General features: G+C 32.6%; 1 protein-coding gene across 1 annotated transcript in view; it reads right to left on the bottom strand.

Annotated features, from left to right (window-relative positions):
- Positions 1–25,009, bottom strand: part of LOC143247831 (gamma-aminobutyric acid receptor subunit beta-like) — a 137,543-nt gene that overhangs the window by 90,720 nt on the left and 21,814 nt on the right. The window contains exons 3-4 of the mRNA XM_076496356.1: positions 10,823–10,890; positions 8,455–8,678 (exon numbers count right to left, since the gene is read on the bottom strand). Of these exons, the coding sequence (XP_076352471.1) occupies positions 8,455–8,678; positions 10,823–10,890 (292 nt within the window). The remainder of the gene's footprint in view (positions 1–8,454; positions 8,679–10,822; positions 10,891–25,009) is intronic.

Raw genomic sequence — 25,009 nt, 5'->3', positions numbered from 1 at the left:
TATTCTTTATATCCTTCATATCATTCATTCAGTCCTGTTTACTTCATTCTTTATATCCTTCATTCAGTCCTGTTTACTTATTCTTATATCCTTCATTCAGTCCTGTTTACTCATTCTTATATCCTTCATTCAGTCCTATTTACTTCATTTTTTATATCCTTCATTCAGTCTCTGTTTACTCATTCTTTATATCCTTCTTTCAGTCGTGTTTACTTATTCTTTATATCCTCTTCTTATTCAGTCTCTGTTTTTCACTTTCATTTTTATATCCTTCTTATTCAGTCGTGTTTACTCATTCTTTATATCCTTCTATTCAGTCCTGTTTATTATTATTTTTATATCCTTCTATTCAGTCCTGTTTACTCATTCTTTATATCATTCTATTCAGTCCTGTTTACTCATTCTTTATATCCTTCATTCAGTCCTGTTTACTCATTCTTATATATCATTCATTCAGTCCTGTTTACTCATTCTTTATATTATTCATTCAGTCCTGTTTACTCATTCTTTATATCCTTCATTCAGTCCTGTTTACTCATTATTTATATCCTTCATTTAGTCCTGTTTACTCATTCTTTATATCCTTCATTCAGTCGTGTTTACTCATTCTCTATATCCTTCATTCAGTCCTGTTTACTCATTCTTTATATCATTCATTTAGTCCTGTTTACTCATTCTCTATATCATTCATTTAGTCCTGTTTACTCATTCTCTATATCATTCATTCAGTCGTGTTTACTCATTCTCTATATCCTTCATTCAGTCGTGTTTACTCATTCTCTATATCCTTCATTCAATCATGTTTACTCATTCTCTATATCCTTCATTCAGTCCTATTTACTCATTCTTTATATCATTCATTCAGTCGTGTTTACTCATTCTTTATATCATTCATTCAGTCCTCTTCACTCATTCTTTATATCCTTTATTCAAACCGTATATCCAGCAGTTTTTGATATATTTATGACAAGGTTTGAATAATTATTTATTATTTTGTGTGACAATCTGTCGTTCCTCGTTACACTTCGTAACGTGTTGCTGAGACAACGTATCTGACGATCTGTCATTCGATCCACACCGTAACATTTTTTTTGTGCCCCTGGAGTTTGTTTACTTCTGAGCGCATAGCAACATGATTTTAGCCCAGGAAACTTTCTCGATCAATACTGAACATATTGCACGGTAACTTAGGTTATGATAACATCAAAGTATACTTTTAACAATATGACGTATTTTTCTCGTGATCGTGGCGCATCGTTTCACACAGGAATATACACAAAACTTTATATACCAGAGAAGGCTACTGTCGTTTCCATGGTAACTATTTCATTGCTCGAGTTGCGAAGGAATGAAACAGATAATGGCAAAAATGGCGGAATTTTAATATAAAGGAACAATCAATGTTTGAACCATGTTTTATTCATCAATGAAACAGATAAAAGCTCTTTACATCATGCGCTGTAGTGAAAAAAGTGTATTTCAAGTTAATAAGTTAAACATCGAGTGTCCAAACTTTTCAGGTATTGTGAGTATTCATGGTTGGTTTTAATGCTTGCGTGCCTGGCTCGAATAGCAATCTCGGAGTCGAGGGTTCGAATCTCGAACATACTCGTTCTTTCAGCGTCGTATAAAGTCACATTCAATTCCACTAGTCACTGATAAATAGTAACTCAAGAGTTGAGGGTGGATAGTGATAAGAAGCCTACCTCCTTTTAGTCTGTTACTTATAAATTAGGCACGGCATTTGTAGGTAGCCCTGGAGTAGATTGGCGCGAGTAACAAACAATTAAAGAGGTCCATTGTTTCAATAACTGTGAGCAAGACCTGCAGACAGAAACACTTAAGTAAGGAGGCCTCATGCACAGTTTAAGCTTACTGACTGTTCATGGATCAGTCTAACATTGGGGAAACCAGGCTACACGAAATAGTGTCAAATTTCGAAGTTTTGGATGAATAATATATCAATACTGCATAAACTTAATGTTTATAGGCTTAAAATAGTAAGGTACAGTGACAAGGCGCAGAATGTTTCTATCTGAAAGAGTAAAGTTTTAAGCTAAGATAATACGATCTTCTGGTCTTAGGGGTGACAATGTGGCTTCGCATCTAATTTTTCTGACATTCATTAAATTCAGAAAGTTTGGCGATTTTCTTCTATTACGGTTTCTACAATATAGGTTTTAGAGAAAACGAGAGGAGATTTTAAATACCTGATTTTGTTAGGTACGATATCACAAGACAGATGATGGATAATTTGTAAAATCAAGTACAGATAATTATTAGAACAAATGGATAATGTGCAAATATTATGCACAGATATAAATTTCGGCTAATTGGACAATTATAAAATCAAATATAGATAATTATTAGAACAAATGGATTATATGTAATATATCAATCAGAGACATAATTCACACCTTATGGAACAATTATGAAATCAAAAATAAATAATCATCAGAACTAATGGATTATATGTAACATATGTAGTCGAGATATAAATTACATCTAATAGAACGATTATAAAATCAAGAATAGATAATCATCAGAACTACTGGATTATATATAAAATATCAGACGTAAATAAAAGCTAATGGAAGAATTATAGTATCAAGAAGAGATAATGATTAGAAATAATGCATTATATGTAAAATATCAAAAACAGATATAAATTATAGCTAATGGAAGGATTAAAAATCAATTATAGATAATTAGAACTAATGAATTATATGTAAAATATGAAGCAGAGATATAAATTAGAGCTAATAATCATGGAAGTATTTGATAAAATACGAGCTTTGAAAGCTGTAGGAAATACCTGTATCATTCTATATATTTAACTCAAATCACTAGTTTAATAATCCACAAAGCTCATCTTTGTTCTTCTGGTATAATAAATTTGTTTCTGTATCATAATAAGTCTTTCTGCATTTTTTGTGATATAATGATTATTTCTACATTTCTCTCTGTATTATAATAATTATTTCTACATTTCTCTCTGTATTATAATGATTATTTCTACATTTCTCTCTGTATTATAATGATTATTTCTACATTTCTCTCTGTATTATAATGATTATTTCTATATTTCATTTATAATCTGTTTCTCTAATGATAATATTTCTACATTTCTCTCTGTATTATAATGATTATTTCTATATTTCTCTCTGTATTATAATAATTATTTCTATATTTCTCTCTGTATTATAATGATTATTTCTATATTTCTCTCTGTATTATAATAATTTTTTCTACATTTCTCTCTGTATTATAATGATTATTTCTATATTTCTCTCTGTATTATAATGATTATTTCTATATTTCTCTCTGTATTATAATGATTATTTCTATATTTCTCTCTGTATTATAATAATTATTTCTACATTTCTCTCTGTATTATAATAATTATTTCTACATTTCTCTCTGTATTATAATGATTATTTCTACATTTCTCTCTGTATTATAATGATTATTTCTACATTTCTCTCTGTATTATAATGATTATTTCTATATTTCTCTCTGTATTATAATGATTATTTCTACATTTCTCTCTGTATTATAATAATTATTTCTACATTTCTCTCTGTATTATAATGATTATTTCTATATTTCTCTCTATATTATAATGATTATTTCTATATTTCTCTCTGTATTATAATAATTTTTTCTACATTTCTCTCTGTATTATAATGATTATTTCTATATTTCTCTCTGTATTATAATGATTATTTCTACATTTCTCTCTGTATTATAATGATTATTTCTATATTTCTCTCTGTATTAGAATGATTATTTCTATATTTCTCTCTGTATTATAATGATTATTTCTACATTTCTCTCTGTATTATAATGATTATTTCTACATTTCTCTCTGTATTATAATGATTATTTCTATATTTCTCTCTGTATTATAATGATTATTTCTATATTTCTCTCTGTATTATAATGATTTTTTCTACATTTCTCTCTGTATTATAATGATTATTTCTACATTTCTCTCTGTATTATAATGATTATTTCTATATTTCTCTCTGTATTATAATGATTATTTCTATATTTCTCTCTGTATTATAATAATTATTTCTATATTTCTCTCTGTATTATAATGATTATTTCTATATTTCTCTCTGTATTATAATGATTATTTCTACATTTCTCTCTGTATTATAATGATTATTTCTATATTTCTCTCTGTATTATAATGATTATTTCTATATTTCTCTCTGTATTATAATGATTATTTCTACATTTCTCTCTGTATTATAATGATTATTTCTACATTTCTCTCTGTATTATAATGATTATTTCTATATTTCTCTCTGTATTAGAATGATTATTTCTATATTTCTCTCTGTATTATAATGATTTTTCTACATTTCTCTCTGTATTATAATGATTATTTCTACATTTCTCTCTGTATTATAATGATTATTTCTATATTTCTCTCTGTATTAGAATGATTATTTCTATATTTCTCTCTGTATTATAATGATTATTTCTACATTTCTCTCTGTATTATAATGATTATTTCTACATTTCTCTCTGTATTATAATGATTATTTCTATATTTCTCTCTGTATTATAATAATTATTTCTATATTTCTCTCTGTATTATAATGATTATTTCTATATTTCTCTCTGTATTATAATGATTATTTCTACATTTCTCTCTGTATTATAATGATTATTTCTATATTTCTCTCTGTATTAGAATGATTATTTCTATATTTCTCTCTGTATTATAATAATTATTTCTATATTTCTCTCTGTATTATAATGATTATTTCTATATTTCTCTCTGTATTATAATGATTATTTCTACATTTCTCTCTGTATTATAATAATTATTTCTGTCTGTTCGACTGAACTATAAATAAATTACACGAAGAGCGTAAGAAAGTATGTAAGAGTGTTTGTAGAATTCCTTGATTTCTTCTAGTCGCTGGCAACAAGGCCAGAACTTTATACCAGAACCCATTGAAGTGGCTGGCTCCACTACGTACAGTTTTGATAGAACACTATATATATATGTGTGTGTTTAAATTATTTATGAAACAAGTCTTGGAGAGCAGAAAATCTTAGAAAACGGAGGAATTAAAATTATTATTGGTCCTATCTTGACGTAATATTTCATACGTATTAGATCTAAAGATACATACTGTTAAACTCCAGTTAACATCATGATCAGAATACACATTGTTGACGTTTTAAGCCTTCTTTAGTTTGACATAAAGGTTAAGCCTGCTTCTGGCTACTAAGATAGACATTGTTGACGTATTAAGCCTTGTTTAGTTTGACATGAAGGTTAAGCCTGTTTCTGGCTACTACGATACACATTGTTGACGTATTAAGCTTTGTTTGGTTTGACATGAAAATTAAGCCTGTTTCTAGTTACTAGAATACACATTGTTGACGTATTAAGCTTTGTTTGGTTTGACATGAAGGTTAAGCCTGTTTCTGGTTACTAGGATACACATTGTTGACGTATTATGCCTTGTTTAGTTTGACATGAAGTTTAAGCCTGTTTCTGGCTACTAGGATACACATTGTTGACGTATTAAGCTTTGTTTAGTTTGACATGAAGGTTAAGCCTGTTTCTGGCTACTAGGATACACATTGTTGACGTATTTAGCTTTGTTTGGTTTGACATGAAGGTTAAGCCTGTTTCTGGCTACTAGGATACACATTGTTGACGTATTAAGCCTTGTTTAGTTTGACATGAAGGTTAAGCCTGTTTCTGGCTACTAGGATACACATTGTTGACGTATTTAGCTTTGTTTGGTTTGACATGAAGGTTAAGCCTGTTTCTGGCTACTAGGATACACATTGTTGACGTATTAAGCCTTGTTTAGTTTGACATGAACGTTAAGCCTGTTTCTGGCTACTAGGATACACATTGTTGACGTATTAAGCCTTATTTAGTTTGACATGAACGTTAAGCCTGTTTCTGGCTACTAGGATACACGTTGTTGACGTATTAAGCCTTGTTTGGTTTGACATGAAGGTTAAGCCTGTTTCTGGCTACTAGGATACACATTGTTGACGTATTAAGCCTTGTTTAGTTTGACATGAATGTTAAGCCTGTTTCTGGCTACTAGGATACACATTGTTGACGTATTAAGCCTTGTTTAGTTTGACATGAATGTTAAGCCTCTTTCTGGCTACTAGGATACACATTGTTGACGTATTAAGCCTTGTTTAGTTTGACATGAATGTTAAGCCTGTTTCTGGCTACTAGGATACACATTGTTGACGTATTAAACCTTGTTTGGTTTGACATGAAGTTGAACGTGACTTGACCACTCATCAAATGCACCAACATCTACACGATTTGTTTTCTCAAATGCCCAGTCCACATGAACTTGACAATCATGGAAGACAGGACAAGTGGGCCTCTTCTGTTCTGTACTAATGGTTCACTCAACTGGTCACCTGGCTGTTTGTAAACTGACTTCTCGCTCACTTATCATTAATGGTTGGTCATTCACTTGGGAACCTAATTCCTTGATAATGTTCAATGTTGCGGGTCTACCATTTTCAAATAACTTTATCAGTGGTTTGAAAGCAAGTCCACTTTATTTAAACATACTTACCAAAACGTGTTTGCATTGAGTTACGTTTGGGTGAGTATTCAACATCATGTAAGCTACTCTTACATAGGTCTCTGCTGTTGTTCAAACTACTAACTGACCACACACCGTGTTTTGTTTTGTTTTACATTATTCAAGCACCTAACTGACCACAGTTTGTGTTTTCTTTCATTTTTTAAGCTACTAAATAAAAACATGTCCTGTTCACTTTACTTTGTTCAATTCGTGATGACGAGGAACCCAATTGAAGTAAAAATGTATTCTCAAGATGGCTGGTATGGGTATTAAAATTTTAATTAAATACAGTACAGAACAACGTTTCAACCTTCTTAGGTCAGCTTCAAGTTAAAAAAGAAAGTTTGCAACTGACCGTTACCGGGTACATGTCTTACGGACGAGAGTGTAAACGGGTACGAGATTGTAGGGGGCGTTGTAGTTAGACACTGAGTTATTAATTAGTATAGATATATATGTGTTCCTTTTCTCTGGTTTAATTTTGGTTTTAGTTGTTGTATAAGTAGGGCTTCTTTAATTTTGCGTTTGTTTATATTTGTTTCCCTACTTAGTATCTGGGTGTTTTATATGGTTATGTTGTGTTTATTTGATTTGCAGTGTTCAAAAACATGTGAAGACGTTTTTTTTGTGTTCTTTGAATCTGGTTTACATTTTTTTTGCTTGTTTGTAAAATACAGAAGTCGTGGTAGTTGTTGTATTGTATCTTATCTTGAGGTTGAGATCACAAGAACCGATACACAATTCAAAACAGAAATCCACAGAATAATCACCCACACTGGATAATACATTCCCTGGGACTCAGCACATGAAACAAAACAAAAACTTAACATATTAATAAACCAAATAAACACAGCCACAAATCTATGTTTACCAGATAAAATTAACGATGAATTAGACAAAATAAAACAACACAACATCAACAAATTTCCTCAAAAATCTGTGGAAAAAATTATACATACACCTAGACCAACAACAAACAATCAATAATAAATCCCAAGATACAACAAACTACAAAACCTTACACTGCTGTACACCATATGTTCTTGACATCAGTGAAAAAATAACCAATATTTGGAAAAACTTATAACAAACACAACATTCCAGTAAACACCAAATTTATTCAAAAACCAGGTACAAAACTAAAGTCCATACTGTGTAAAAACTACACTGACCAACATAATTTATAAAATACAATGCAACAACTGCCACGATTTCTATATTGACGAAACAAGCAGAAAAATGGAAACCAGATTCAAAGAACACACAAAAAAAAAACACCTTCACATGTTTTTGAACACTGCAAATCAAATAAACACAACATAACCATAGAAAACACCCAGACACTAAGTAGGGAAACAAATATAAACAAATGTAAAATCAAAGAAGCCTTACTTATACAACAACTAAAACCAAAATTAAATCTGTGAAAAGGAACACCTTTATATCTATACTAATTAATAACCTAACTACAACGCCCCCTACAATCTCGTACCCGTTTACACTCTCGTAACTAAGATGTGCCCTGTAACAGCTAGTTGCAAACTCTCTCTTTGTTAACCTGAAGATGACCTAAGGTCGAAACATTGTTCTGTACTGTATTTTACTTCCCATAACAGCTGTCTTGAGAAAACATTTGTACTTTCTCCAAGCTATTAACTGACCATACACCGTGTTTTCTTTACTTAGTTAAAGCTATTAACTGAAAACACCGTGTTTTGACGTTCAACTGAAAGTAAACGTGTTTGAAAATCCAAATGATACCACTGATGCTGTGTAATAACAGTAATTATGTATTGTCATAAGAACATACAAATTGTTTTGATTCTTTTTTAATTTATACGCCACTTCTTACCTAATGCTTCGCAAGACTCTGCCGTCATGACCGATTCGCAGAAACGTATTTGGAGTTGTCGCGTGATGAAAGTATGCGCTTTTCTCATTGGCAAAAAACGTATCCGGAACCCATATCCGGTCAACCACTTCCGCGCCCACAGAGAGACTCTGGAGGTCACCAGCTTTAAAAGAAAGTCGCTCATCTGTCCAGAATTGTCGGAAGTAAAAATCCAGAGTAAAGTCCTACGAAATATAAAAAATATTTAATATGTTAATTACAGAATAGAAACATGAAAAACCAGTCAGCTGTACAATAAAGACCCCTTTTCCTACATAAAACCCAGGCAGTCAGCTGTACAATAAAGACCCCTTTCCCTACATGAAAAAAAACCAGTCAGTCAACTGTACAATAAAGACCCCTTTCCCTACATGAAAAAAAACAGTCAGTCAGCTGTACAATAAAGACCCCTTTCCCTACATGAAAAAACCAGTCAGTCAATTGTACAATAAAAACCCCTTTTCCTACATGAAAAACCAGTAAGTCAATTATACAATAAAGACCCCTTTTCCTACATGAAAAACCAGTAAGTCAATTATACAATAAAGACACCTTTTCCTACACGAAAAAAACAGTAAGTCAATTGTATAATAAAGGCCGCTTTTCCCACATGAAAAACCTGTAAGTCAATTGTACAATAAAGGCCGCTTTTCCCACATGAAAAACCAGTAAGTCAATTGTATAATAAAGACCCCTTTTCCTACATGAAAAAATCAGTAAGTCAATTGTACAATAAAGGCCCCTTTTCCAACATTAAAAAACCAGTAAGTCAATTGCACAATAAAGACCCCTATTCCTACATGAAAAAACCAGTCATTCAATTGTACAATAAAGACCCCTTTTCCTACATGAAAAACCTGTAAGTCAATTGTACAATAAAGGCCGCTTTTCCCACATGAAAAACCAGTAAGTCAATTGTATAATAAAGACCCCTTTTCCTACATGAAAAAATCAGTAAGTCAATTGTACAATAAAGGCCGCTTTTCCCACATGAAAAAAACCAGTCAGTCAGCTGTACAATAAAGACCCCTTTCCCTACATGAAAAAACCAGTCAGTCAATTGTACAATAAAAACCCCTTTTCCTACATGAAAAACCAGTAAGTCAATTATACAATAAAGACCCCTTTTCCTACATGAAAAACCAGTAAGTCAATTATACAATAAAGACCCGTTTTCCTACATGAAAAAACCAGTCAGTCAATTGTACAATAAAGACACCTTTTCCTACACGAAAAAAACAGTAAGTCAATTGTATAATAAAGGCCGCTTTTCCCACATGAAAAACCTGTAAGTCAATTGTACAATAAAGGCCGCTTTTCCCACATGAAAAACCAGTAAGTCAATTGTATAATAAAGACCCCTTTTCCTACATGAAAAAATCAGTAAGTCAATTGTACAATAAAGGCCCCTTTTCCAACATTAAAAAACCAGTAAGTCAATTGCACAATAAAGACCCCTATTCCTACATGAAAAAACCAGTCATTCAATTGTACAATAAAGACCCCTTTTCCTACATGAAAAACCAGTCAGTCAATTGTAAATCAAAAAACCCTCTTCTTATATGGAAAAAAAATTCTGACTAGAAAGTTCTCATTCAAGGCCAACAACAAGTCGAACAATACAAAGAAAATACAGTATCGTGCTTCAGGTTAGTGACTAAATGGAATAGAGTAACGTGCTTCAAGTTAGTGACTAAATGGAATAGAGTAACGTGCTTCAAGTTAGTGACTAAATGGAATACAGTATCGTGCTTCAGATTAGTGACTAAATGAAATACATTATCGTGCTTCAGGATAGTGACTAAATGAAATACGGTAGCGTGCTTCAGGATAGTGACTAAATGGAATAGAGTAACGTGTTTCAGGTTAGTGACTTAATGGAACAAAGTAACGTGCTTCACGATAGTGACTAAATGGAACAAAGTAACGTGCTTCGCGATAGTGACTAATGGAACAGAGTAACGTGCTTCGCGATAGTGACTAAATGGAACAGAGTAACGTGCTTCGCGATAGTGACTAAATGGAACAGAGTAACGTGCTTCGCGATAGTGACTAAATGGAACAGAGTAACGTGCTTCGCGATAGTGACTAAATGGAACAGAGTAACGTGCTTCAGGATAGTGATTAAATGGAACAGAGTAACGTGCTTCAGGATAGTGACTAAATGGAACAGAGTAACGTGCTTCAGGATAGTGATTAAATGGAACAGAGTAACGTGCTTCACGATAGTGACTAAATGGAACAGAGTAACGTGCTTCACGATAGTGACTAAATGGAATAGAGTACCGTTCTTCAGGTTAAATCTAGTATCTTTAAGAGATGAACTCACCATCTGGACCTCTGAAACAGAGCTGATACCGATGATAAACATGGAAACATCAACGACAACAGGATCTCCTAAAGAGACGAGAACATAACGAAGAGTTTCCAGTTTGGTATAGAGTTGTGACACTATAAATCTAGCCTTGCTTCACATGATAAACAGTTAAATGTCCACAGCCCTTAATTTGACGAGTAAAGTGACAAAGTAGACATTATAAACTCAAACCACTATTCATTTCACTGACAAATTATATTAAAAACGTCCGTTGTTTCACACGTACGTTAGATAACGACAACAGCGTTAATCGTTAAATCGATCACGTAATCTGTTAGTTTTTGTGCTGAAATGTAATCTATTGACATTATACAGGCAATAAGTTCTCAGTTTTTGATTCGTCAACATATTTACCCCGAGTTGTCAAAGTTTACCTAGCATTACTTTAGTTTGATCTAATGTTGACGACGAATACTATATACAGTGTATATTTTTTATTTACTGCTTTTTCTGCCAGGCGTTTCATTTTTGATCTCTTAAGTTCTACTTAAATGCATATTTGATGCCTTTTTACTATTGGAATTTTTAAATGTTATACTTTAATATGCTAAAATACACTAACAGGAAGTTTAAAAATAGGAACAGACGTCACATAATGACTGGCGTATATTTAATAAATATAATATAAAATATTATAAAAATATAAATATACTAGCACTAGATTCATAGAAATAATATAAAAACATGAAATACACTAACACTAGAATCATAGAAATAATATAAAAACATGAAATACACTAACACTAGAATCATAGAAATAATATAAAAACATGAAATACACTAACACTAGAATCATAGAAATAATATAAAAACATAAATACGCTAATGCTAGAATCATATAAATAATATAAAACCAGAAAATACGCTAATGCTAGAATCATAGAAATAATACAAAATCAGAAAATACACCAACACTAGAATCAAATAAATAATATAAAACCATAAAAAGCACTAACACTAGAATCATACAAATAAAATAAGACCATAAAATACACCAACACTAAAATCATGGAATAATATAAAATCACAAAAACTCTAACACCACAATCATAGAAATAATATAAAACCAGAAAATATACTAAAACTACAATCATAGAAATAATGCAAAAGCAGAAAATACACTAACGCTAAATCATAGAAATAATGTAAAACCACAAAATACACTAAAACTACAATCATAGAAATAGTATAAAACCATAACATACACCAACGCTACAATAATATAAAGAGTATAAAACCATAAAATACATCAGCCATAGAATCATAGAAATAATATAAAACCAGAAAATACACCAACACCAGAATCATAGAAATAATATAAAACCAGAAAATACACCAACACTAGAATAATAGAAATAAAACCAGAAAATACACCAACACCAGAATCGTAGAAATAAAACCAGAAAATACACCAACACCAGAATCATAGAAATAATATAAAACCAGAAAATACACCAACACCAGAATCATAGAAATAATATAAAACCAGAAAATACACCAACACTAGAATAATAGAAATAAAACCAGAAAATACACCAACACCAGAATCGTAGAAATAATATAAATACGCTGGTGAACTGTTGTTTTTTGTCAGTATCAAACATTGATATCTGGGTGTAAAGTTCATGATAATCCAACACACACGTGTAGGGTAGTGTAATATATGTAAAGCTCATGATAATCCAACACACACATGTAGGGTAGTGTAGTATATGTAAAGTTCATGATAATCCAACACACACGTGTAGGGTAGTGTAGTATATGTAAAGTTCATGATAATCCAACACACACGTGTAGGGTAGTGTAGTATATGTAAAGTTCATGATAATCCAACACACACGTGTAGGGTAGTGTAGTATATGTAGTGTGAAATCTATACTTTGTTGTTGTATTTGGCTAACACATGTTATTTAAAATATATAATGTTATGCTGTTTGTCATTATATTTTTTATTCATAACGAAAATACAGAAAACAACTTTATTTTGAACTGAGAAAGAGTTATAGTCATAATACTGTTAGGAAGTGTTTTATTTGAAAAAAATAACAAGTTTTAATGATTCAGTTAATGTATTGTTCCTAACACCAAAGTGTCTTGTACTTAACACTAACAACTAGAAACTAGAGTGATTATTGTTTTAAATTATTACACAAGTACTAAAATATAATATATTTATAAAATAACAAGTTTTAATGATTCAGTTAATGTATTGTACCTAACACCAAAGTGTCTTGTACTTAACACTAACAACTAGAAACTAGAGTGATTATTGTTTTAAATTATTACACAAGTACTAAAATATAATATATTAAAAAAGACATAAAATATTTGATTAAAAATATCTTTTTTTTGTTCTTAGAAAATCGTTGCATAATTTAAAATCATGTCTGAAATTCGTTTGAGGTAAGAACTGTGTAACAACAAACAAGTTGTTAAGCTATATTTAATTATTTAAAGGAATTAAAGTATTTGTCAAATAATGGAATATATTATTAAAACCTTTATTTACAGTTCAGATAAAGCTATACGTAACTTATATTCATCTTACTCAAGTAGAAAAGAAATGGACGTCTCACAGAGATAGTCCTCGTGTAACTTTGAACGATGGACGTCTCACAGAGATAGTCCTCGTGTAACTTTGAACGATGGACTTCTCACAGAGATAGTCTTCGTGTAACTTTGAACGATGAACGTCTCACATAGATAGTCCTCGTGTAACTTTAACGATGGACGTCTCACGGAGATAGTCCTCGTGTAACTTTGAACGATGGACGTCTCACAGAGATAGCCCTCGTGTAACTTTGAACGATGGACGTCTCACAGAGATAGTCCTCGTGTAACTTTGAACGATGGACGTCTCACAGAGATAGTCCTCGTGTAACTTTGAACGATGGACGTCTCACAGAGATAGTCCTCGTGTAACTATGAACGATGAACGTCTCACAGAGATAGCCCTCGTGTAACTTTGAACGATGGACGTCTCACAGAGATAGTCCTCGTGTAACTTTGAACGATGGACGTCTCACAGAGATAGCCCTCGTGTAACTTTGAACGATGGACGTCTCACAGAGATAGCCCTCGTGTAACTTTGAACGATGGACGTCTCACAGAGATAGCCCTCGTGTAACTTTGAACGATGAACGTCTCACAGAGATAGCCCTCGTGTAACTTTGAACGATGAACGTCTCACAGAGATAGCCCTCGTGTAACTTTGAACGATGAACGTCTCACAGAGATAGCCCTCGTGTAACTTTGAACGATGAACGTCTCACAGAGATAGCCCTCGTGTAACTTTGAACGATGAACGTCTCACAGAGATAGCCCTCGTGTAACTTTGAACGATGAACGTCTCACAGAGATAGCCCTCGTGTAACTTTGAACGATGGACGTCTCACAGAGATAGCCCTCGTGTAACTTTGAACGATGGACGTCTCACAGAGATAGCCCTCGTGTAACTTTGAACGATGGACGTCTCACAGAGATAGCCCTCGTGTAACTTTGAACGATGGACGTCTCACAGAGATAGCCCTCGTGTAACTTTGAACGATGGACGTCTCACAGAGATAGCCCTCGTGTAACTTTGAACGATGGACGTCTCACAGAGATAGTCCTCGTGTAACTTTGAACGATGAACGTCTCACAGAGATAGCCCTCGTGTAACTTTGAACGATGAACGTCTCACAGAGATAGCCCTCGTGTAACTTTGAACGATGGACGTCTCACAGAGATAGCCCTCGTGTAACTTTGAACGAAATTCTAAAGATCTCAAAACATCAATGTTGAAACCTACTTTGTTTTTTAAATAAAATTATTAATAAATCCTTACTATTAACTTCTTAGTTGAAAAGTTATATAACACAAACTAGATCTAATTATTAATAATAGTGGTGAATATTAAAAATTGAATGTACCATAAGACAATAGGTGCAGTAGTTTATTGTAATATTAACAGTTTTAAATAAAGTTAACTAAATGAATATTCTATTTTATAGAGATCACGATATTGCCAGTTGTATTTGGTATCTTCACAAATAAAATTTTTAAAAATGTGTAGTTAAAAATTACTTTCGTGGTTCATTACGATATAATACACTAAACTTATTTTTTGTTATTTTTATAAACCCCATGGAAAGTAAGTTTTGACACGTCAGTTCTCAATTCGCTTGTAGGGGTAGTTAGTTATCAGCTAAAAACAAAATCAGACACATCTTGAAGTTAAAACGAGGTAACAACTTGCTACTAAAACTGAGGCTAGGTAACAACTTGCCACTAAAACGGAGACTAAGTAGCAACTTCCAGACTATAAGTGAAAGCAAGTTACATTTTGTTGATATGGAAGCTTGTATTTACAGTTTTAATATTTACAAAACGACAGTTCATCCACGCCTGATTACGTCACATATTCAGTAGTAATTTTGTTCTTGTTCTTTTGATCACAAGTTATTCATGTAAATTTAACTTCCTCTAATAACGGTACATCATTTCTCGTTTAATTTTTAATATTATCCCGTACTTTGAGTAAGGCGTGGCAGTTTAATATTCAACGAGACCGTGTTGCAAAAGGTTTGCATGCTACAGGTAAGTTCAAAAATTATCTGGTTCATTATCACACTGGGGTGGAGCTGGCTACTGGAAAAAGATGGGCTCATAACAGATAAATTATCTCATTCCATGCAAGCTAGCTTCATCCATGGAATTCTCTCGAGTATTCGTTCAAACCACGTTTTGAACATCAGTTTTCTAAACATTAATTCGTTCAAAGTAATCAGCGATGTTCGCTAAGAGCACTTGTAAAAAATTCTGTCTTTCCCACCTGTTGTGGTTATTGTTTGAAGAACATTCGGTCACGTGGAAATCAAAATAATATTTAATGGACTTCAAGGAGTGGAATGGAAAAATTGCATGACAAGTCTTCAATAAGTGATGAGTACTGCTGGTGGCTCATTGGCCAATTTTGAACGAGTGACGACTACTGCTGGTGGCTCATTGGCCAATTTTGAACGAGTGACAACTACTGCTGATAGATTATTGGCCAATTTTGAATAACTGGCTGCTAGTGTTGATAGATTATTTATTAGTATAGAATAAAACCAGTCAGCGTTAGGAACTGGCTTAAAGAATGTTACAGAATCCAGTGTCACTGTTTTATTAGCGTAAAGGAAAACTATATTTTTGGTGGTAAATAAATGTTCCTTCACCTTTTTTACTCAGTAATATGGATTATGGTTTCTATACATTTTCACTAATAATTATCTTTGTACTGCCATAGTTATAAAACGATATTTTCGGCCATGTGGATGTCCTGTCTAAGTTTTTAGAAAACATATTCGAATGTACAACGTTAAACAGAGAAACTATGCAATAGATTTTTCTAGGTTCATCAAAACGACACGGAGAAAATATTCGTATCACATTTGAAGTATTTCAAATTTATTAAAAATAATATCAAAATAAAATATAAAACAAATTACAAAGTAATCAATGAAAATATAATTCAGGACGAAAACATTAAAACTGTTTTAATTTACTCATAGTGTTATTCGTGTACAAAGACACAAACAACTGTTCGTAAGTTCAAGTCATTGCTTAAGAACTGGATATAACATAGCTCCACACTCTACTGTCTTACGTGTAACATGTTCTCAACACAAACTTGACAAGTTGTACTAAAAACAAATATTTATATATATACTAAAATACAGTTATTGTAGCTTTTCACCCTTGTCGTAAGAGATAAATATTACCAATTTCCCCACTTTAAAATGGCTGCACACAATGAGTGTTACTACACATTTCTCGCTGTTTATCTGACTACAAAGAATGAGAGTTACTACATTTTGTTCAGCTCTTTATCTTACTACACACAATGAGAGTTACTACACATTTCTCGCTGTTTACCTGGCTACACGCACTGGGAGTTACTACATATTTTTATGTTAAAAATATATAGTAATTCTCATTATGTGTAGTAAAATAAACAGCAAAAAATATTTAATAAATCTCATTGTGTGTAGTCAGATGAACAGAGAAAAATATGTAGCACACAATGAGAGTTGCTACATATTTTTCTCTGTTTATCTGACTACACACAATGAGATTTATTAAATATTTTTTGCTGTTTATTTTACTACACACAATGAGATTTATTAAATATTTTTTGCTGTTTATTTTACTACACACAATGAGAATTACTATACATTTTTGCCGTTTATCTGACTACACACAATGAAAGTTACTACATATTTCTCGCTGTTTATCTGACTACACACAATGAGAGTTACTACATATTTCTCGCTGTCTTTTTGACATCACACAATGAGAGTTACTGAATATTTCTCGTTGTTTATCTGATTGCAAACATTATGAATGAAGTTTATAAACTTATTGTCTGTTTTGAAGTTAAGCACAGAACTAGACAATGGGGTATCTGTGCTCAGCCCATCACGGGGACCGAAACCTGATTTATAGCGGTGTGAGTTTACAGACGTACCATTGTGCAACTAGGGGGGGTTGTATAATATTTAAAAAAAAACACTTAATATACCTTTCTCCCATTATATTGTTAAATCTGCCTGCCATCTTAAGAGATAAACTCTCCATGTTGCCGTTTGAATATTAATCCTGATTGGTACTGGGTACTTGTATTATTTATTTACAATATTTTGAGAGAAACCCGTGCAGACGATGGTGTGGGAATATATCCTCAAGTTTCACCTGCTAACCAGACAACTTCAGAAAAGCTGTTATTTGAAAGGCATAAACACGATCAATATCCATGGAAATCATTTCGTTTTTGTTGTTGGTTTTTGAAAATAAGAAGAAAATTTGGTGAAATTACGGAATAACAGATCAGACGTTTGAGACTGATTCTGAGCTAAAGTGGGCTATTTTCTGCTTCTGTGGAATCACATCATTATCGTATCGATCGAACACCTCATAAAGTCTTCACTTTAGAATAAGTGGTTTATGTTAACTTGTGTGGCTCTAAGTGTACAATATATTAGGCTTAGTTTGCATTCAGCAAGCAGAAATATTTGATAAAGTTTCTCGTTGAAACGGATCCATGTATCTGAAATGGAGTTTTTATTAACGCAATCTTTTGTTCTGATCAACATTCCAAGCTCGTTGAACGGTACGTTAGGGATACCTAATGTGGATATAGTGTTTTAAGTAATACATTAATTTATAGCCTTTTGAACAAAGCACATGGTCAAGCAAGCGTTACCGGACAATGTTTTATTTAGTTGTTGCTAAGATACGTGCATTGCCTACCTTTACATTAGGCTCGTTAATATTATCACTAAAAACTACGTATGTTAGGCCTTACATTAGGCTCGTTAATATTATTACTAAAAACTACGTATGTTAGGCCTTACATTAGGCTTGTTAATATTATTACTAAAAACTACGTATGTTAGGCCTTACTCTGTTTTACAATGTTCCACTACATTCTCCCTACCTGCAGTAGTTTAGCACTTGTGGACAAACTTCGATTATAAGATGTTCAACTGTTACTTTCACTTCATATTATATATATAAAGGTATCAACTTCAGTAACACGTGTAAACTAACAGTGTCTATTGAGATGTAATTAACCTAACAACGTGTGTTCGGACACATTCAATCTAACAACAGTGTCTGTTGGAATACATCTGGTGTATATCCTGGCACGTGCAACTTAACAACTATGCCTATTGGATGCATATGTCCCACATGCAAGTTTTATAAATCGTAGTGGGTCTATCATCGTTCATTTATATTTGTTAAAATATCCTTTCAATTTTAATCATACAAAGATCTTACTACAAAACTCGTATTTCACATTCTAATTATTTCCTAAAATAACTCGTACACATCTGATGTGATTAAACTCGAGTAAATTAATGAAGTGAATAAAAGATACGAGTGTTTCTAAACTCTGTCCATACTGACACCTAGCAACAATGGAGGAACTATCAAAGATTTCACTTCTTTGTTAAAATGCTATCTTAATTAGACTAATCAAATTATTATTAATATTAATATATTAACAATGTAACCGGCATCTCGACTGCTTTATTTAGATTATCATTGTCTATTTAGAAAGAAGACGTGTTAAGCCTAGCATTGTTAGAACACCACTGTGCTAAAACGAATACAAAAATAAAATACACGTTGATGGAATCTTTCATTAACGTTCGTCATTTATTGAGAATATAAAGTTAAGAGAATTATGAAGATGGTATGTTATAATACACTGCATTATGCTCAGCTCTCTGTAAATAAATGTATCGCCCCAGGTTCTTGGCTTTTTCGCTATGCATATTGACGAACCCTACAATCTATATTTCAACATCAATGAATTTCAATTGTGTTAAGAGTTTAAATACCAACGTTTTCATTCGTATAACTAACTACTAGTGCATATATTTCTTAACTCAAAACAGAAGGAAAAAACACTCACTAATTTTTCGTCAGTCGTCATGACAACACAAAACATTTAAAATAGAGAACACTCGTGAAACGTCTCCAATATTTTCAGTTCTCTCCACTTTAAAACAAGACACCACATTTACAGAGACTGGAAGATTCTGTATTTATTATTATTTTTACATCGTTAACGTTGCAATAACTTGACTAGCTCGGTATTAATAAGAGTTTGTTTTGAATTTCGCGCAAAGCTACACGAGGGCTATCTGCGCTAGCCGTCCCTAACTTAGTAGTGTAAAATTAGAGGGAAGGCAGCTAGACATCACCACCAACTCCCGACGCTTGGGCTATTCTTTTACTAACGAATAGTGTGATTGACTGACACATTATAACGCCCCAATGGCTGAAAGGGCGAGCATGTTTTATGTGACGGGGATTAGAACCCGGGACCCTCACGTTACGAGTTGAGTGCATTAACCACCCGGCCATGACGGGCCTCTAATAAGGGAAAAGCCATGTATTATTTCTCATGAAAAAAAAAAACCCTGCTCTGTTTTCACCTCTATCTGTAAATAATTTCTAATAGCAGGTAATAATTTCTAATAACAGGTAATAAACCATAGGTACAGCTGCTGAGCCATAGCTGTATTTGTTTGTGTTTTACAAAATTCCTTCTCTCATGTATTAAAATCTTATATAAATATAGTGTTAATACAAAACATGCAGGGTTATGGTGGTGACTTTCAGGTGACAAGTGTGTGTGTACTGTTGTTCTTAAAGTATCCAGTGACAAGTGTGTGTGTATTGTTCTTTCTAAAGTATCCGGTGACAAGTGTGTGTGTATTGTTCTTTTTAAAGTATCCGGTGACAAGTGTGTGTGTATTGTTCTTTTTAAAGTATCCGGTGACAAGTGTGTGTGTATTGTTCTTTTTAAAGTATCCGGTGACAAGTGTGTGTGTGTGTGTAATGTTGTTTCTAAAGTATCCGGTGACAAGTGTGTGTTATGTTATTTTTAAAGTATCCGGTGACAAGTGAGTGTGTAATGTTCTTTCTAAAGTATCCGGTGACAAGTGAGTGTGTAATGTTCTTTCTAAAGTATCCGGTGACAAGTGAGTGTGTAATGTTCTTTCTAAAGTATCCGGTGACAAGCGTGTGTAATGTTCTTTCTAAAGTATCCGGTGACAAGCGTGTGTAATGTTCTTTCTAAAGTATCCGATGACAAGCGTGTGTAATGTTCTTTCTAAAGTATCCGGTGACAAGTGTGTGTGTATTGTTCTTTCTAAAGTATCCGGTGACAAGCGTGTGTGTATTGTTCTTTCTAAAGTATCCGGTGACAAGCGTGTGTATTGTTATTCCTAAAGTATCTTGTGACATCTAATTTCAATTATTTAATCTGAGAACAAGTAACCTATGGATTAGCTATGAAAGTACCAGCAACCCTAAGTCACATAATTACAACGACTGACATGTGTGATTCCACATCAAAAACTTCTAAAATCATTTCCTCGTTATCTACACTGAACGACTGTGTGTTTGTTTTCTTATAGGAAAACCACATCGGGCTATCTGCTGAGCCCACCGAGGGGAATCGAACCCCTGATTTTAGCGGTATAAATCCGAAGACATACCGCTGTACTAGCGGGGAGCTACACTGAACGAACCAGTTTTCTAAGATGTCCACGAATGCCACAAGTTCTAACTTAAATTTACAAAAATTACAGCAGATTTTAACATAAAAGCCAGAAGTATATTAGAAAACTAAAATTCAGCCGTATGTTAATAGTAAACACACTCAATAGGGTCGGAACTGTTTTAACTCACAAATTTCGAGTTACTATTAGTTCAGAACTGTGGGCGGTGTACAAAAGAGACTTAGCGAGGCTTAACCTCTCCAAATGAACGAAGATAGATAGTGCACTTCTTACCGCGCAAGGGACAACTCCCCTTGAACATCTGTCGTGGACAAACAGTAAGACTTCTCTTAAAGAACATTAGGATCTCCAACTATAAAATATTATGCAGAATGCACTACCCGCGGAAAAGACATACACGCCGCCTATAACTGAAACCAATCTTAAAACCACGAGTAGGGTATTTAGAAATATTTATTTGTAACAATCTCCCTTTTGACGGAGGGAAATATAACAGGAAGAAAAGTTTCGTATTGCTATTAGCCATTTGTGTAATGATATGTTATCCGTATAATGCATTCACTGTAATCATATAATCTGATCAGATTGATCCATTAAATTCCTTTTTATAAGGTACCCTTAGCTATTAATAATTAAAGAGACGATCGACCCAGCTTGGTGTAACTCAGACATAAAATGTCAATACACATCAAACGCAAAGGATTCTGGGGTTTCGCCATTCGATTGATTTGCCGATTTTCTCGGTAACTGTGTTGCCAACGTGTTCGAAATCTGGCTTGTATTCTCGGTGGCAGAGACGTAATTAGTTTTAAAACGTTCATTTGTACGGAACTGGATAATAAAATACTGCATTTCACGTGTAAAATGAGAGAAAATATTATCTTAGCAAAAACAGTAGCAAAAGATAGTCACTAAATATTTAAATCTGACGTGTGGATGTAACATGAATTAAACATGTGAATATAATACTAATTATATCAGATGTTAAACATGTGAATATAATACTAATTATATCTAAAGTTAAAGATGTTGATATAATATTAATTATATCTGAACTTAAAGATGTGAATATAATATTAATTATATCTGAACTTAAAGATGTGAATATAATATTAATTATATCTGAACTTAAAGATGTGAATATAATATTAATTATATCTGAACTTAAAGATGTGAATATAATATTAATTATATCTGAACTTAAAGATGTGAATATAATATTAATTATGTCTGAACTTAAAGATGTGAAAATAATATTAATTATGTCTGAACTTAAAGATGTGAAAATAATATTAATTATGTCTGAACTTAAAGATGTTAATATAATATTAATTATGTCTGAACTTAAAGATGTGAATATAATATTAATTATGTCTGAACTTAAAGATGTGAATATAATGTTAATTATATCTGAACTTAAAGATGTGAATATAATATTAATTATATCTGAACTTAAAGATATGAATATAATATTAATTATATCTGAATGTAAACACGTGGATATAATATATAATATCTGAACCTACGCATACAAGTATAATAATAATCAATTAAATTTGAATATTACTAAAGCAGCAGTTTGTATATTTTGTTTGTTTTCTTACACATACTAAGTTTTAACTATTGTCACCGACTATTTATTTCAACTTCGCAGTTCTCTGTTTTCTACTATTAGTAAGCGTATTTTTAACACTGATTACTTAACTGATTTGTTACAATAACTTAAGAGATTCATTAGGTGACACAATGTTTGCTCTTGGTAATACGTCACATGGAAACATGAAATAATAAATACTAAAGAGTTGAGTCAATATACAGTACACCTTATAACGTTCATGAATCGATTGGACGTTTTGATCTGCGATTGTTTCAATATAACACTCACTGGCTCAATAAGTCTTTAAGCAATGTCTCATTTTACTCATTTAATTTTATCATGGTACATTAACTAACATTGATTAAAAGCGTTGTGTCTCAGTTTGACACATTTCGCTCCAGTGTTATATATACTATTCGCTGTATCACAGTTTGACACATTTCACTCTACTATAATATATATGCACTATATATTTAAAAACGGCTAATATAGGTAGAGAAAACACTATGTAGAGGAGCGAACAACGTTTCGACCCTCTTTGGTCATCGTCAGGTTCACAAAGAAAGAAAGAGGTAACTGACCGGAAGCTGACCACATGTTTGAAGGGGGTTGTGTAACTGAGTGTAGGAATGTAGAGGGCGTGCTTAGATGTTTGATTATACTTATTAATATAAGTATAAATGTGTTCCTTTGTTTGGTTTATTTTGGGGTTAAGTTGTTGTATAAGTAAGGCTTCTTTTATTTTGCGTTTCTTTATGTTTGTTTCTTTATTTAGTATTTGGGTGTTTTCTATGGTTATGTTGTGTTTATTTGACTTGCAGTGTTCGAAAACGTGTGAAGGTGACTTTTTGTGTTCTTTTTTCTACTTGTTTCTCCAATATAGAAGTTGTGGCAGTTATCACATTGTATTTTATAAATAATGTTGGTGTGGTATTTGTCAGTGTAGTTTTTACATAGTATAGACTTTAGTTTTGTGCCTGGTTTTTGAATAAATTTGGTATTAACTGGAATGTCATATTTTGTTACTAGTTTTTGCCAAATGTTGGTTATTTTTCTGCTGTTGTCGGGAATATATGGGATGCAGCAGTATACGGTTTCGTGATTTTTTGCTTCGTGAGATGTATTTACTTTTGTTGGTTGATTTTACTTTCTGTCTAGGTGTGTGCGTATAATGTTTTCTACGGTATGTGGAGGAAACTTATTGATGTTGATGAAATATTGTTTTATTTTGTCTAATTCATCGTTAATTTTATCTGGTGAGCATAGTTTTATGGCTGTGTTTATTTGGTTTCTTAGTATGTTGAGTTTTGTTTTGTTTCATGTGCTGAGTCCCAAGGAATGTATAGTCCACTATGGGTGATTTTTGGACTATACGGTCAATCCCACTATTCGTTGGTAAAAGAGTAGCCCAAGAGTTGCCGGTTGGGTTGATGACTAGCTGCCTTCCCTGTAGTCTTACGCTGCTAAATTAGGGACGGCTAGCGCAGATAATCCTCATTTGGTTTTGCACGAAATCCAAGAAGAAACAAACGAAACAGTTTTATACAAACACAGAAAATATGGTGAACTTCCTTCTTGTTTTACCTTTCATCATATTTTATCCTGATCTTAAGCTTATGGTTAAAAAATGAACCATTTTAACAGTGATTTCATTTAACTGGCTTTGGTATATCGGTTTAATAGTTATACATTTCCTGACAAATCAGCCATCTAGTTAACACTTATATCAAGTTCTCCTTACAATAAAAAACAACTACGTACTTAATTGTAATATCTAATTTTCCCCATAATAAAAACCAACAATGTATTTGATTATTACAGCCAGTTTTCACTACACTAAACACGTTAATATTTATTACCAATTATCCCTACAACTGCGTAGTTAATCGTCATTAGATGTACAAAATATCAGGTAGTCGGTAGCATTGTATACGTAGGGGTGGCTCGAATTCTTCATGTAATTTTTATTATGTTTCACAGTATCAGAATTATAATTTACATCTCTTGTAAAATAACGTGGATTTAGAGATATTAACACCTAGAATTAGTTTTAGAATCTTCTGTTTTATACATTACATACCAAATCTGTCGATTACTTGAATATTGATTGGTATGCAATAGTAGCAAAATTATGGTAACAGTGACGACAAATCACAGAACTACAAACATTAAATGGATAACGAAATACTATAAACCACAATTGTGTATTGATAAATTACACTAAGATCTGTTATCGTCCAATCAAAAGTTGCCACGCCAGTATAAAGCTTACAAATGTAAGGTCAGCGATATTATGCCCAACAGTAGCGCGGCAAGTGTTAAAGGTTTCTACTTAATGTTTAGTGTGTGTTTTCTTATAGCAAAGCCACATCGGGCTACCTGCTGAGCCCACCGAGGGGAATCGAGCCCCTAATTTTAGCGTTGTAAATCCGTAGACATACCGCTGTACTAGCGGTGGGCATTTCTATTTAAACTAAATAA

This window comes from Tachypleus tridentatus, chromosome 3 (genome assembly GCF_004210375.1).
Source record: "Tachypleus tridentatus isolate NWPU-2018 chromosome 3, ASM421037v1, whole genome shotgun sequence".
Classification (NCBI taxonomy): domain Eukaryota; kingdom Metazoa; phylum Arthropoda; class Merostomata; order Xiphosura; family Limulidae; genus Tachypleus; species Tachypleus tridentatus.
The sequence above is the reverse complement of the archived record's forward strand: the minus strand, read 5'-3'. Positions and strand labels throughout refer to the sequence as shown.